Source organism: Larimichthys crocea, chromosome VII, assembly GCF_000972845.2.
Source record: "Larimichthys crocea isolate SSNF chromosome VII, L_crocea_2.0, whole genome shotgun sequence".
Lineage (NCBI taxonomy): Eukaryota > Metazoa > Chordata > Actinopteri > Sciaenidae > Larimichthys > Larimichthys crocea.
The window spans coordinates 5,293,303-5,307,079 of record NC_040017.1 but is presented as its reverse complement, the minus strand read 5'-3'; the positions used below and the strand labels follow the sequence as shown (position 1 = coordinate 5,307,079).

The following is a 13,777-nucleotide window of genomic DNA, read 5'->3' as shown; positions in this document are numbered from 1 at the left end:
TATGACCAATAATTCATGGGCCAATCTGCATAGCTGTATGGCTATAGGGATGGTAATGTAGGTATAGGTGGTTGGACAACCACTTTGGTCCAGATAGAAACATTGCAACAACTTTTTGATGGATTACCATAAAATTTAGTACAGACATTCATGATCCCCAGAGGATGAATCCCACTCACTCTGATAAGCCCATGACGTTTCCTCTTCTGTCATCAAGAGGATGTTGACAACACAGTTTTCTGCTCCACATCTTCTTTGTGCATACCTGCCAACGTATCTCTGAAACCAATAGCATGTGATGATGTCTGCCCTGTCAGTGACTTGGCCTGTTTATTTATTATTATTTTATTCACTCTATTTGTCGTTGTTGTGTTTGAATCTGTCCAAAAACATTTCCACATCTCATGTCCTCTCTTTCCTAACTTTTATGCGTGCCTGCTTGAAACAGTCAAATGAAACTGAAGATGCCATGAATTAAAAAAATAACAAATTTCTTTGTAATCAAACTTCCATGGATGTTTGTTAAAGTAATCTCTTGAATCTCATTCTCCAAACCTTTTATAGTGTGCTGCTTCAGAGGGATTACAGTTTCCTGAGAGAAATCAACATCTGGCACCCATTTGTCACCATCGGGGTTTACTCCTCCACTCTCTCCGCTGCCATGAGCAACCTCATCGGAGCCTCACGCATCCTCTACGCCCTGGCCAGGGACGACTTGTTTGGTAGGTAGCACAAGCACGTGAATGTCCTCTGTAACTGTTGTGAGAGACCGATTTTGAATTAAGATGAGCACCACTGGTGACATTTCAGGGAACGAGTCAAACAGATCTGTTTTGTATGTTTATTGCAACATTTAAGACAAAGACATAAAACGGTCTCCTTTCCAAATAACTGGTAAATCATCATTAGCTAACTAACTTAATTAATATTTCTTGTCACATTTTGTCATTCGGTAGTAAGTAGTTCAATTGTCAAAACACTTAAGTCTAATACTTGCTAAGAGTATGATTAACTTTAATTGTACTATTCATGGGAATGAAGCTACTCCAACACTTTAAATATAAAGGCCTAGGTCTTGTTTGAGTAAATACAATGCAGTGAACAATCAAACTGTGATCTGTCTCTTAAACCTCCCAGTGGAATGAGTTAAAGAATAAGTGCAGAATGTTTCAAGTCTGTCTGCTCTGACTATTATTCTCAAGACAGACCTCATATTTTAATACTGCTGGCTTTCAGGGCGAAGGAGGGATTTACATCATATGGGAAATATCACTCTAAACATTAAACTTACAGTTGGTAAGTTGGTGTAGTATGATCTATTTTAATGGTTGATGATGACCTCTGAGTCTCAATGGCATGTAAAGATAAGAAAAAGACTGAATGGAAATGATCATAACATAATCTATGCACTTCGAATAAAACAAAGATACATCATTATTTCTGGGCTTTATGCCTTTATTGGATAACCAACCAAGTGCACTATGAATGTGTATGAATGCTCTATGAGTAGAGACCTACTGGGACCTTATTCCTATCTGTATAATTCATTATGTTTAGACTACAAAGACATGCAGAAGAGAGGGCGGGAAGGCAATGTGATGGAGCAACTGATAGATAAATATTCAAACTCACCAGCCACTCAATAGTAAATCATTATTTTGTGTCTGACAACTGCCAGCGACTTTATTATTTTATCAGCATTTGGCTTGTGCTATTTTCCCCTTCTGTTATGACAGCAGGCTTTTTGCCCCAACTTCAAGTTTAGCCAGTCAAAACATGTATAAAACATAGACTGTATAAATAAAAATGGATGTAGTATCCGTGACTAGGTTTCTGAAGAAGCATGGCTCTTACCGTCACCATGTTGGCAGTCCTGCCTCCACTGGATCCTGGCTAATCCAAAAATGGGTAAAGAGGTTATGCGTCTGTGGAGCTGAGACAGAGCTGATGAAGCCTGATTGCTCAAACAAGCCACCAGGTGTCAATCAGAGCAACCACCTCTTATTTCTTCTTAACTTTAAGCCTTAATCTATAAAATTCTATAAAAATTCACTTTCAGTACAGTTGTCATGAATGGTGAAATATAGAGACCAAAACTGGTTTTTGTACCAGGCTGTAAACATGTTTATTTCTGCTGTGAAGTTGGACATTTTAACATGGGGGCTTATGGAGATTGACTTGTTCTGTAGCCAGCCTCAAGTGGGTGCAGTTTTTGGCAATTTTATTAATTTCACAGCCAGGGAGGTTACAATTGATGACATGTTGTATCAACTACTAAGTTACAAGTACAGTAAACCATTTCATGGACTGTATGTGTTATGTATTTCAAAGGACCAAAAACTATGGTGGCCACAAGATGAGAAAAATTAAAAACACAATTCCTAAATCTAAAGCCAGTGTTCGGTTTGTCCACTCTGAGCTACTGTAGTAACGTCATAGACTGCATGAAAGTGGAGCCACTGTGTATGTAGACAACTCGTAACGTAACATATAAACATAAAAGTCATATAAACTTGTAATGTAACGTATAAACATAAAAGTTGTATAAACTTGTAATGTAATGTATAAACATAAAGGTTGTATAAACTTGGAATGTAACGTATAAACATAAAAGTCGTGTAAAGTCGTAATGTAACGTGTGGAGTATTGTAACAATACTGGAGTATTGTAACAAAAAATAATTCCCCCCTGGGATTATTAAAGTATTTCTGATTCTGATAAACATAAAACACGTGTAAACTCGTAATGTATAAACATAAAAGTCGTATACACTCGTAATGTAACGTATAAACATAAAGCAAAAACATAATAAACATATTAATTTCCCATTTGTTCCATATTCTGTGGATAAAGCTCTGTAAATCTGACACACTGGACCTTTAAGAAAGTAATCAAACAGCGAGAAAGTTTTTAACACAAAAACACCTTGGGTTGTCATGGTAACCATAAAGTCATTCCCACAGTCATTCCCATATCAAGCGAACGCAGCATTTATGTTATTTTCATCCCTCCCTGCCTCCCTGTGTGAATCCATGCCTCCCGCTGCTTTGTCATTATTAATGACTGTGAGCAGTTTCCTTATCCCACCCTCTGCTCCTTTGTTAAGTCTATTGCAAATTGATTTTGTCTTTTCTCTTTTTGTGTGCGCGTAGCCGTGCACGAGTGTGTGTGTTAGGGGAAGGAAATGACTGTATTAGTGATCGGACAGCGCAGAGGCATATGACTCTTGTTCAGCTGTCTGTACACCAACAGCCAAAGGGTTAACTTAGATTAATCTGTTTCATTAAGAGTCAATGACTATGGAACCATAAATGTGTAATGTTCTTGTAGGGGGGATGAAATGGTTAGTATGACCACACTGTACGAGAGTGTGTGTGTGTGTGTGTGTACGTGTGTGTTCTTGTCGTTGTCATTCATGCATGCCGCTCACAGCTTAACCTTGCCACCGTCCTATGCAAACGGAGTGATGGATGTGTCAATTTTCCAATACACACACATGCAGAGTTTGCTCTGCCATCCCACACATCTTCCATTACTTTCTTCTCTATAACGTGCTAATCTCCAACTCCTTCACCTCTGTCCCGCCTTCCTCCATCCTCTCCATCACTCAGTCTACTCCTCTCAGCTGCATTGGTTTGACTTTAAAGTCTCACTGATTTAATTTCAGTCCTTTATCAGCTGTGAAATTTAGTCTTAAACTCAGATTCCAACCTCCTCCACCTCCCTCCTCGTTTTTGAGTTGAGTTGTTAGGGTCTGACTTTCAGCCTCTACTGGACAGAGCTGCGTCACCATTCAACACAAATGTCATCACCATCATGAGATGAAAGGTCAAAAAAAAAAAAAACGTGGCCGTGTGTGAATGAATTGTCTCCAGTAAACCTTGCAGCCATATAAGTAAAGTGTCAGCTTAGTCTCCCTGTCTCGCCCACCCACTCGCTTTCCCTCTCTCGCTCTCTCTTTTCTTCACCAGACGTGTAGTTAATTACATAAATTTGATTTAAATGTCAGTAACATTAGATTGTCGTCCCTAGTCCAAATCTGATCTGATCTGTACACTGTAACATTATCACAACCGCTCTGAACGTCTGGACTGTTTCATTATTTGGTTTGTATCTGTTACTGTAGGAAACAATATAATTTATAAAAGAAAAGGAGCACAATTCATGTGAAGGTCCAGACATTTGAGGAGTGTTATTTTTAGTTCATGTTATTACTGTAGTTCATGTCTTCTAAGGTGGCATATTAACAGCTGAGTAATTATATTAGCCGCCATTCAGACTGTATAAATACCCAATGGAATGTGTTCATGGGGGTTGTTGTATCAGGTACCGGTGATACATGACATATGATAAAGGGAGGCCAGTGAAATGATTGATCTATGAGTCGGAATGGTCGTCAGATGTCAAAACACTGCACAGCGGTTACTAATACTATGAGACAGGAAACTACTCTGGAAAGTTATCACAGTAACAATGGTTTTATCTTTGGTCACAGTGATGGGGATGAAAACATTAATCTACCAGACACATGGCCAATGCAGAAAAGATAACTGTAGCAAAGGGTTAAGCAAAGTTCAACTTTTTTGTTGGCCGACCATGCAAGGCACTGGTCTTATTCATGGATGAGAGGGCTGTGTTTTTCACACAGTGCCGTTTCACACAGCCACTACTAATACTTAGAAGTTTATTAGATAAACTATCATTCTATCACTGTAAATCACGGGCAAACTTCAACTAATCAGATCAACAAACTGTTGGCAGAAGTGCGAAAACATCCAGGAAAATGGCTGTTTGCTTTTCTTTCAGTCAAGATATTCTCTCCAGTTGTGATGTAACTGATACTAGCAGCATTTATGTGAACCCCGTTAGCAGGTGCCAATGTTGTTTTCGAGCAAACAGTCCTTAAACAATGCTAGTTCATGTAGTAGCTGCCAGTAGTTCTCATAGCAAGCTCATTGGTCTGTGGTTCGGGTAGATGGATTCTCACATGATCTTGTGATTTCACAATCTCACAAATGTAAAGGTCGGGTCAGTCATGCTGGAGATGTTTAAATGTGGAGTCTAATCCAAAGCTCAGATACAGATGCTTTTGGTTATGGCAAATGGAATTGATGGATGAATGGGATGAATAACTGGGATAGATAAACGCAACAAGTAGCGTTTGTGCTGCGATATCAAGTAATGACACTTTTGGTTAGTGGCTAGTTGTGTTTTGTGGCTCACTCTGAGCTACTTTGTTTAACTCCAGTATATATAAAGCATATGTAGTATATCTCCAGTATAACTAATCCACCTTTTAACATAGCCTTAGCTTTAATTTAGATTTGAAAAAAACAAACAAGAAGAAATACATGCTTCCTTTTGACTCTGTGGGATGGCGTATACAGTTGCTAGAGCGATCAAATTCTCCACAGGTATGTGTGGGAGACGGCTGGCACATCTGCAGGAGTTGGCATTAATTGTTATAAATACTGCAAGGCTGAGCTGGTATGGGATTAAAAAACTATTCCGTACAGACCTCTAATGGACTGTAGTCTTTCATTTTTCTGTTAATCATTTTTTTGTATTCTGTTTTATTTGAATCACTAAGAAAATGTCCACTGGCAGCAAACATTGCATGCCAAGTGAATATGTTAATATTTGATGGGGACTTGTTGGAAGTAGTGTCAGAAATAATCAGGAATAGCAGTGAGGAGGAGGTGTCAATAGAGGGGCTCAAGTTAAACTGTGCCAGTGTGAACTTGTGTAAGTATTGACAAGTGAAGAGGAAGATATAAGTTACCTCACACCCATAGTGTGTCCAAAACATTTGCCAGTGTTGAGAGAAATGCCTGCTTCCATTTTATGGAGAATGATGTGGAGAAAATTGTCCACCATGAGGATGGTATTTCACTATACACAGTAGATTCTTTCTTTAATTAAACCTGTCCATGTGTGCATCAAGCATTGCACTGATATTTTTATGAAAGCAGCTGCTAGAGAATAGTCCCTGTAATTGTCATGCTAATAATATATTAAAATAAAAAGTTTGTTTGTTGGTGTCATTAAGGTCTTTTTTTCTCCCTGTAGGTAAGGCTCTGTCTCCGGCCAAGAAGACATCCCACAGTGGTAACCCCTGGGTCTCCGTAATCATCTCCTGGTTCCTCGTGCAGGTTAGTAAAGATAAACAAATGCAGAATGATGGAAATAGTCAATAATGACATTTCATACTAGACGGAAGTTACTGTCATCAAAAAGGAAAGCTCAGTGAATCCCAGGGAATCGCCAGAGTGTTGACAGGTGACATATCAAATCACTGTTCTTTTATTTTGATCTGATGTGGTGTTGTCTGAGGAGAAATCACATTTCTTCTTCACTCTTTCTCCCCTCAGCTCAACATTTTGTCCAAATCTCTTGGCTGCCTCTATTAAAAGACCTAAAAGTTTTTAACTGCATTCACTCATTTGTGTTTGTGTGATCAGTGGGCCTAAAAGTGTAGAGCTTCAAGGGTCAAAAATCAGACCAGAACATTGGACTTGTTTTACTCTGGACTTTGTTTTAAAAATTTCACTGAAATCGATGAGTCGAGAAATTCTAGCTGAGCTTCGGGAGCAATGAAGCTCAGTACAAAAGAAAGGAAGAGAAACTTCAAACACTCTTATTTTTGGGTAATAGATGTAAGGTTGGGGAGGTAGCAGGACAAGATCAGACCAAGCTTGTGTTGTTTGGATTGTGAAGACTTGTCACAGAAACTTTCCTCAGGCAGGAAGATCAGTAAGTCCTCGTTTTAACTTGAGAGGATTCTTCCTTCAAACAGAAGGGATTCTTTCAGACGAGAAACTCGATCAGTTTGGGCAGGTTGATGTCTTTGTTTCCTGTGACTGCTCAGTCTGCATCAGTGTAAACTTGTTATACTGTTCTTTCATTTGTACATTTGTGTTGAGCAAATACTGTTTGACTTATTCAATGGTTCTCAACCTGGGGGTGAACACCAACCAACTTTAGGTGCTGTTCTTTATTGTCTGCCTCTAAACCTGCGTCCTTGTCTTCTTAACCAATGACATTTTTAAATTTTTTACCTATGCGACTCTGTACATACACAATTGTGCTTCTGCAGAGAGTGTTGTCAATTGATTTCAAACCAAATAAAATGTTCTGCAGATCACCCTCTGGATTTGTAACCCCCCCCCCTCCAGATCAATACACTTCCTAAAATAGTTACAAAGTGCTTTCACGAAGGACTCGAGAGACTAATGAAAGTAGTGATGCTAATTATGAACTGACAGCAAATAGTCGCTCATTCTTAGTTCCACATTTAGACTTGGGAACAGTGTGAGGAGCTTTGCCCGCCAACATCACTGAGCCTCCTTGTACATAAGCACTTAGGAGGTCAGAAGTATAGCTTGGAGCCAATCCATTTAATGCCTTATACGTAATTAATAAAATTTTAAACTAAATTCTCGAAGCAGTGAGAAGTTAGTGAAGAGAAGTTCAATTGGAGTAATGTGTTCTCTTCTAATAGTTTTGAGCTGAAAGCCAAGCAGCTGCGTTTACTATCAACTGAAGATGATTCAGTGCTCTTCACTGAGTGCTAATGAATATAGCTCCAATAATCGAGATGAAATGAAGGCATGATAAAATCAAACTACTTGGAAAATATTGCAGGTAGTTTGATTTTAGAGATACGTCTCAATTGACAAAGACTGAATTTCCCTTTGTACTGATTGTCAAATTTCACATCTGAAGCAAAATTTAAAAAAATAAACAACTTATGATTGATTCAGTACCCATCTGGGCTGAACAAAGTGATTATAGTTCATAAATGCAGGACTACTTCAACAGAGAAGACTAAGTTTTTAAAAGTTGGAACAGGCGAAGAAATGCCTCTTTCCTCCAGGCTTTGTCAAAATCAGTGGAAACTGTAGGAGGAGTGCAAAGAGCGGAACAAACTGCCACTTTTTTACTCTGACCAAAAGGGTAAAAATTCTTCCTGTAGTGTATTTTCTTTTCTATTGTGTCTTCTAAGTGGGGGGAAAAAAGTCAATTTAGACTGAGGAGAAAATATTGGCAGAGGGAAGGAGGGTGAGGATAGAGACAAAGAGGAGGAGGAGGATCTTAAGCGCAAATAGGCCTGACTATCCCATCATTATCAGAGGTGAGTGTTAAAGGCTGAATGGCTTGTCATTATTTGCGCTCTCTTTCTTTCTCTTGCTTCATCCCTCCCTCGCCCTCCTCTCTTCATCCCTTGCTGCTCACCAGGAGTGGAGGAGGAGCAATTAGATGGAAATCGTTAGCTGCGCCACCATCGCCATCAGAGATCATTGACTCTCTCGTCCTCTCTCTCTTTGCCTCTTCCTTCGCCATTTCAATGATTCACTGATGACAAAAGTCTGATTGTAATCTCGCCTCGAACACTCACACACCGCAAGATTGAAAAGGAAGAAGGGGGGGGGCTTTCTTTTATTGGACTTTTAAATAAAGGGAAAACAAGCAGACTGCAACTGGAGAAGAGGGGGGAAAAGCTAAAGGCTGCCACAAACTAATTTGATGGAAAAGGTGGACATTGCACATTCACAATCTTGTGATTGCAAATGCGACCAATATTTGTGAATAAGGAGGAAGCATCCTCAGTGCAAAGGAGCACTGATTCTACTTCAACTCCTTCCTGATTTCTGAGCTTCTGAGCCCATTCGCCCAGTGAGGAAACCCCATTTTGGCCACTTGTAACCGTGATTTCATTCTTTCTGTCATTACCTAAAGGGTTGGAACATGGGTTGTCTGGTAGCTCTTCACCATAACATTGTAGCATCTTCATTAATGTTTGCGCAACAATGCTTATGGCCTGTTGATCTCAGGCTACATCTTACCCTCATGAACAAAACCCCAAGACACTTGAGCTCTTTCTGCCTTTGGGGAGGTGACTCACTCTCACTATGAAGGGAGCAATCCACTGTCAGAATAGCATAGGCTTCACACTCACAGTGTAGTGAATTCAGCAGAACCACATGAAGAGAAAGTCCAGCAGTGTTGGACAAGGAAGTTGAGTCTTTACAAGGTGTGACTAAATGTCCATGGTGGAGAATGTTATCGTATATTCTTGCTTTCAAAGGTCACCATTGCTTGCAACATCAAAAACATGTTCTCAGGTTGTTTTCCCACAATGCTAAAGATCTAGCTACTCTAATTCGAAGGTGTTGACATGCTAACAGCTAACACTACTTTGTTGAAGCGAGTCTTCATCGTTAATTTAGAAAGAATTCCATAGAATGTGTCCTCTGTGCTGCTTGCCCCCACACTATGTATTACTAAGACCAAGCTTTAACACTTTTTAAACACCACAACTGAACCATTTAATACATAAAAGTACCCATTTGCATTCATGACCGACTTGGCAATAAATTAGATGACTTTATAGACTTCATTTAGAGAAAACAACTGAAGCATGTTCAACGCACTCAGCTGCATCGACTAGCAGTCACTAGATTCCCATTTCCGGGGCATTCCTTAGGCTGAATATTTACTGTTACAGGAACTTAATAAACATCACGACTAGCAGTAAGTTATTTAAACAGTCATAACTTTTGCAGCTGACTTGTTATGGCCCTACTTTACACCCAGTTCAAAAGAGTACACAGTGCAACACAAGTGTCACCATACAGTGACCACATTGTAAGAGTAGCAAATGTACTTGTACACCCATGTGCTTGTTGGTCTTAAATAAGGTGTGGTCAGGTGAGGGCACTGGTTGCGTATTGCTGTCTTGAGGTGACATTGCACTATTGACCAACAAAAAACGTGGTCTAAATTTAACTGTGTTTTCCTGCTTTTTAATGAGTGCATTATTCATCCTTTCACATGTGGCACATCAGTGGTAGCTTTGTTAACATATATACATATACAGTACAGATTTTATCCATGCAAATGTGCTGCACAAAACAAAGCTGTGCAAGGTCATTTCTAATCACACATAGTCACATGATAATACTAGTTCCAGGAACTACTATGCTGCATTTCTTTGCAGTTTTATTGGAGGTATGAGTGCATCGAGACAGCTGGCATTAGTCTCCAAATCACCTGACAGGAGGTTACAGATGTCTGCTACAGCTGGGATAAGCATAAAATTCATCTTCACCATCCACGTGTGCCCTGACCACATGCTATAGTTTGTTTAAAAAAAATCATTGTAGTTATCACACAGACATAAGTGGGTAAATGTTCCATTTTTTTGTTGATTACTTCTTGATTAAACTGTTTCAGAAAATGTTTATTTACTGTAACTAATGGCTTCATTAACCATGCTGTATCTTTATCTGAATCACTAAACACACATGCTGTCCAATCGTTACCCGTAACCCGGAGACATTTCTGGAAAAGGATTGGCTTTGTAGCCCAAAGCATTACTCAGCCACTCAATTCTTCTTATTTAATAAAGGTGTCTGTGTGAGCCCACTTATTTCAGGGAAATTTATGGCAATTTATGCAGCTGATCCAGCTTTCTCATTCTTTCAAATAGCCACACAAAAATATACCCAGAAGAGATTTAGTGTGCACATGTGCACTCTCACACACGTACACACACGTACACACACACACACACACACACACACACACACACACACACACACACACACACACACACACACACACACACACACTTTGTGGGCTATGACAGCGGTTGTCCATACTGGCCTGTGTCTGAGTTAATGGCTAATTAATGCTCTGGTAGAGCCAGCTCTCAGGGGAGCGCTGGAGAGACACCCACTGACTTTGACTGCCAGAGGTCAGAGATGCTGTATTACCCACCTACTCCCTTCTTTCTCCCCATCTTATCTTTTCCTCTCTTCTTCATTCTTTCGCTCCCTCAGTTCATTTTCTCTCTCATTCTGACCGCCTGTCAATAATGTGACATCATTAATCTCGACTCCCCATCATTACCTTCTCTCTCGCTCCCCAGTTTACTTCTGCTTCATGATCGCAAAGTTAGTGATCACAGAGTTGCTTCTTTTCTCGCCTCCATAAATTCCAATGATATGAGCTCAAAATATATAAAATATACTCTGACACCAGCTGAGTTTTTCAATGGCCAGTGGCAAAATGTTGTACAGCAGTTACCTTCTGCGCAATCAATCCTAGCAGCTTGCATACAGATAAAGAAAGCACACTTTATGACGAAACATCCACAGAAAATGTTTCACTTTACTAATGATGGCCCTTGAGTGAAAGACACTAAAGTAGAAAGGTGCACCTTGAATAGAAAGTGGTGATGGATTTCTTATGCCATGCCATTCTCAGTACACAGTTGTTAGTAATGAGTGTAATTTACACACTGGATGAACAGTTCTGATGAGCACAGTGTGCATATACTAGTATTACTTTGAGTAATGGACTTCAGCTGATGTGGAGCATTCATGTTTGTTTACTTTTCAGATTTTTTAGATCATTGAGTTTCAATACAAAAACGAGAACTCTGATGCAACTTTTAAAAGGCGGGTAATGCATATGACTTGAGAAATGTGTAATCAATGTGCTATCAAACCGAGTTCCAGGCTCATATGCAACGTGTTCTGGGTGTGCTGTGGCCGCTGGAGCTGATCACAACCGTTACTAGTCAATGCTTCAAATTCCACCAGAAAGTCTGGCATGCAAACGCTTGTGGTGGGACATGAAGCTGGACAGAGAACAGACCAAAACAGCATCGCACCAACAACGTAACAAAGACATGCCTAGTCCAGGCATCAATCTTTAAGCAACCAATATTTTTATTTAACAGTTACTCTGTGTCTGATGTCTAATCTGTAAATAGGTAATTGTACACTAACAACTGTACAATAGCACATCTGTGTTGGGCAGCTCATTGCATTGCTCCAAGTGGCCAAAAAAATCCAACTGTTGCAGCTTTAAAGTACAAAATTCTATGATACTGACACATATCTGCTGCTTCCTATGGTCGACCATTCTGGTTATTCTAGCAAAATGTTATGCAGATGAAACATTGGGAGCTCTTACATTCTTGGCTTTCACATCTATGGTAACTCGCAGTGAATTAGATGCAGCCCTGTTAACACATTCTGATATCTGAGAACATTGCATGGAGCAGTACTCCAAATGGGGTCATTAATTCCCTTCTCTATTAGAAGTCCCCTACTACTCCTCAGTCAGGGAGTGGAGGGCGAATCTCACACATTCATGTGCTGTCAGTATTATTAGATGTACTCCAAATCAGGCACTGAGAATTCTAAATGTAGCTCAACTTGGCTGTCTTTTCACGTAGTCTCTCCCATTGCCGTTCATATGCAGCGGAACAGCAGCCTCGATACCATCTTACTTCAAACTGAACATTAGCCTCAATCAGTGGCCCCCAAAGTTGGGCCTGGAGACCACCTGCACAGGTCCAGGTCCCCAGGAAGATGGAGAACAAAGTCATATTAATTCTTCCTCCCTGGATGTTGGTCAAATCTGTCCTTGCTGGCATCTCCCGACTGCAGTGCTGACAGATAATGATATCTAACGGCAGAAAATCTTCTTGAGGTTTCTTGGGACCAAAATGGACTAATGCTCAATTATCTGGGAACCTTGACTTTGAAAACATGTGGAACCTCTGGCCTTGATAACAGCTTACTTAATAACCCTGTGTGTAGAATTTCTATTCTGATTATAACATTTTTGAAAATATTGCTAGGGCGTACATTTCTATTTATTAGAAAATTAGACAGTTGGTTAAGGTTGGAATCTAGCAGCTGGTTTAATTTTGGTTCGCTGTATGGAAAATATCCTGAAACACAAAGCTCAGTGGATAAAGAGTCTATTGTAGATGTGTTTATTTATTGTCAGCTCTTTTTTATTATTAAAAAGCAAATAAACAATGTGTGAATCATTCTGGTAGCAGGCTTCTCATGTTTTGCCAGCTATGACCTTTAATGGTGGACTTTGATCGTGCTTGTTTATGACCGTTGCTTTGGATGTGAATGGCGTGTTTTTGTAATGTACAATTGTAGGTGTCACAACTTAATTATTCTGTATCGGGATTGAAGAAAGTAAAGTAACTCCTTGCGTGTAGTGCAACAATGTGTTGACTTTAACGAAAGGTGACTGTTTTCAAATTCATAGCTTCTGACACATGTCCTATATGTATCAGCATCATTTGTGACTTCACAACTATTTTTAAATGCAGGAGAAAGAGCAGATGCCATTTCAAAAGTATTTAATAACGTAACTGAACTCTGTAAAAACCCAATACAAGACACCAAATGTGATTCCAAACAGACTACTTCTAAATGTTTTAAAGCATGGTATCTTTAATTCTTTTACATACAGCAGGGACATGAGAGACTAATACATGAGCTTGTGGCACCATTTTCTATATGAATTGTACTTATTTCAAATCAGACATTTTATCTTTGTGACAGGCTTGCTGCCACTATGGTTTCTCTTAGCACAGAACAGTCAGAGACCAAAGCCCATTCTTAAGGGATTTTTTATTGAGCCACAAATAAGTCCCACACTGCAGCCGTTCACAGGCGTCTCGCTGCCGTCTGCTGTGTGTCTTTGTCCATCCTGCCTCCTCTTCTGGTCCAGCACGCTACTGTGTTGGAAAAGAGGGTGAGAGTGATTAGGAAGTTGGGTACAGGTGTGCTAATCACTCTCACCTGGCGCTGCTCTCATGAGCCCTCCCCACACCTCTCTCCTGCAGCTGATGCACCACGCCCCCTCCACATAACTCCACCGCCTAACTTAGGCCGAGGAGCCGTCCGGCCTAACCTACTCCCAGAGAGAACACACAAAACGGCCCCCAGCCCTC

The 13,777-nt window shown here is 40.0% G+C and overlaps 1 protein-coding gene across 1 annotated transcript in view; it reads left to right on the top strand.

Annotated features, from left to right (window-relative positions):
- The window catches only part of zgc:153039, a 68,858-nt gene that overhangs the window by 22,942 nt on the left and 32,139 nt on the right, over positions 1 to 13,777 (top strand). The window contains exons 7-8 of the mRNA XM_010733272.3: positions 565 to 722; positions 6,070 to 6,152. Coding sequence (XP_010731574.2) covers positions 565 to 722; positions 6,070 to 6,152 — 241 coding nt within the window. The remainder of the gene's footprint in view (positions 1 to 564; positions 723 to 6,069; positions 6,153 to 13,777) is intronic.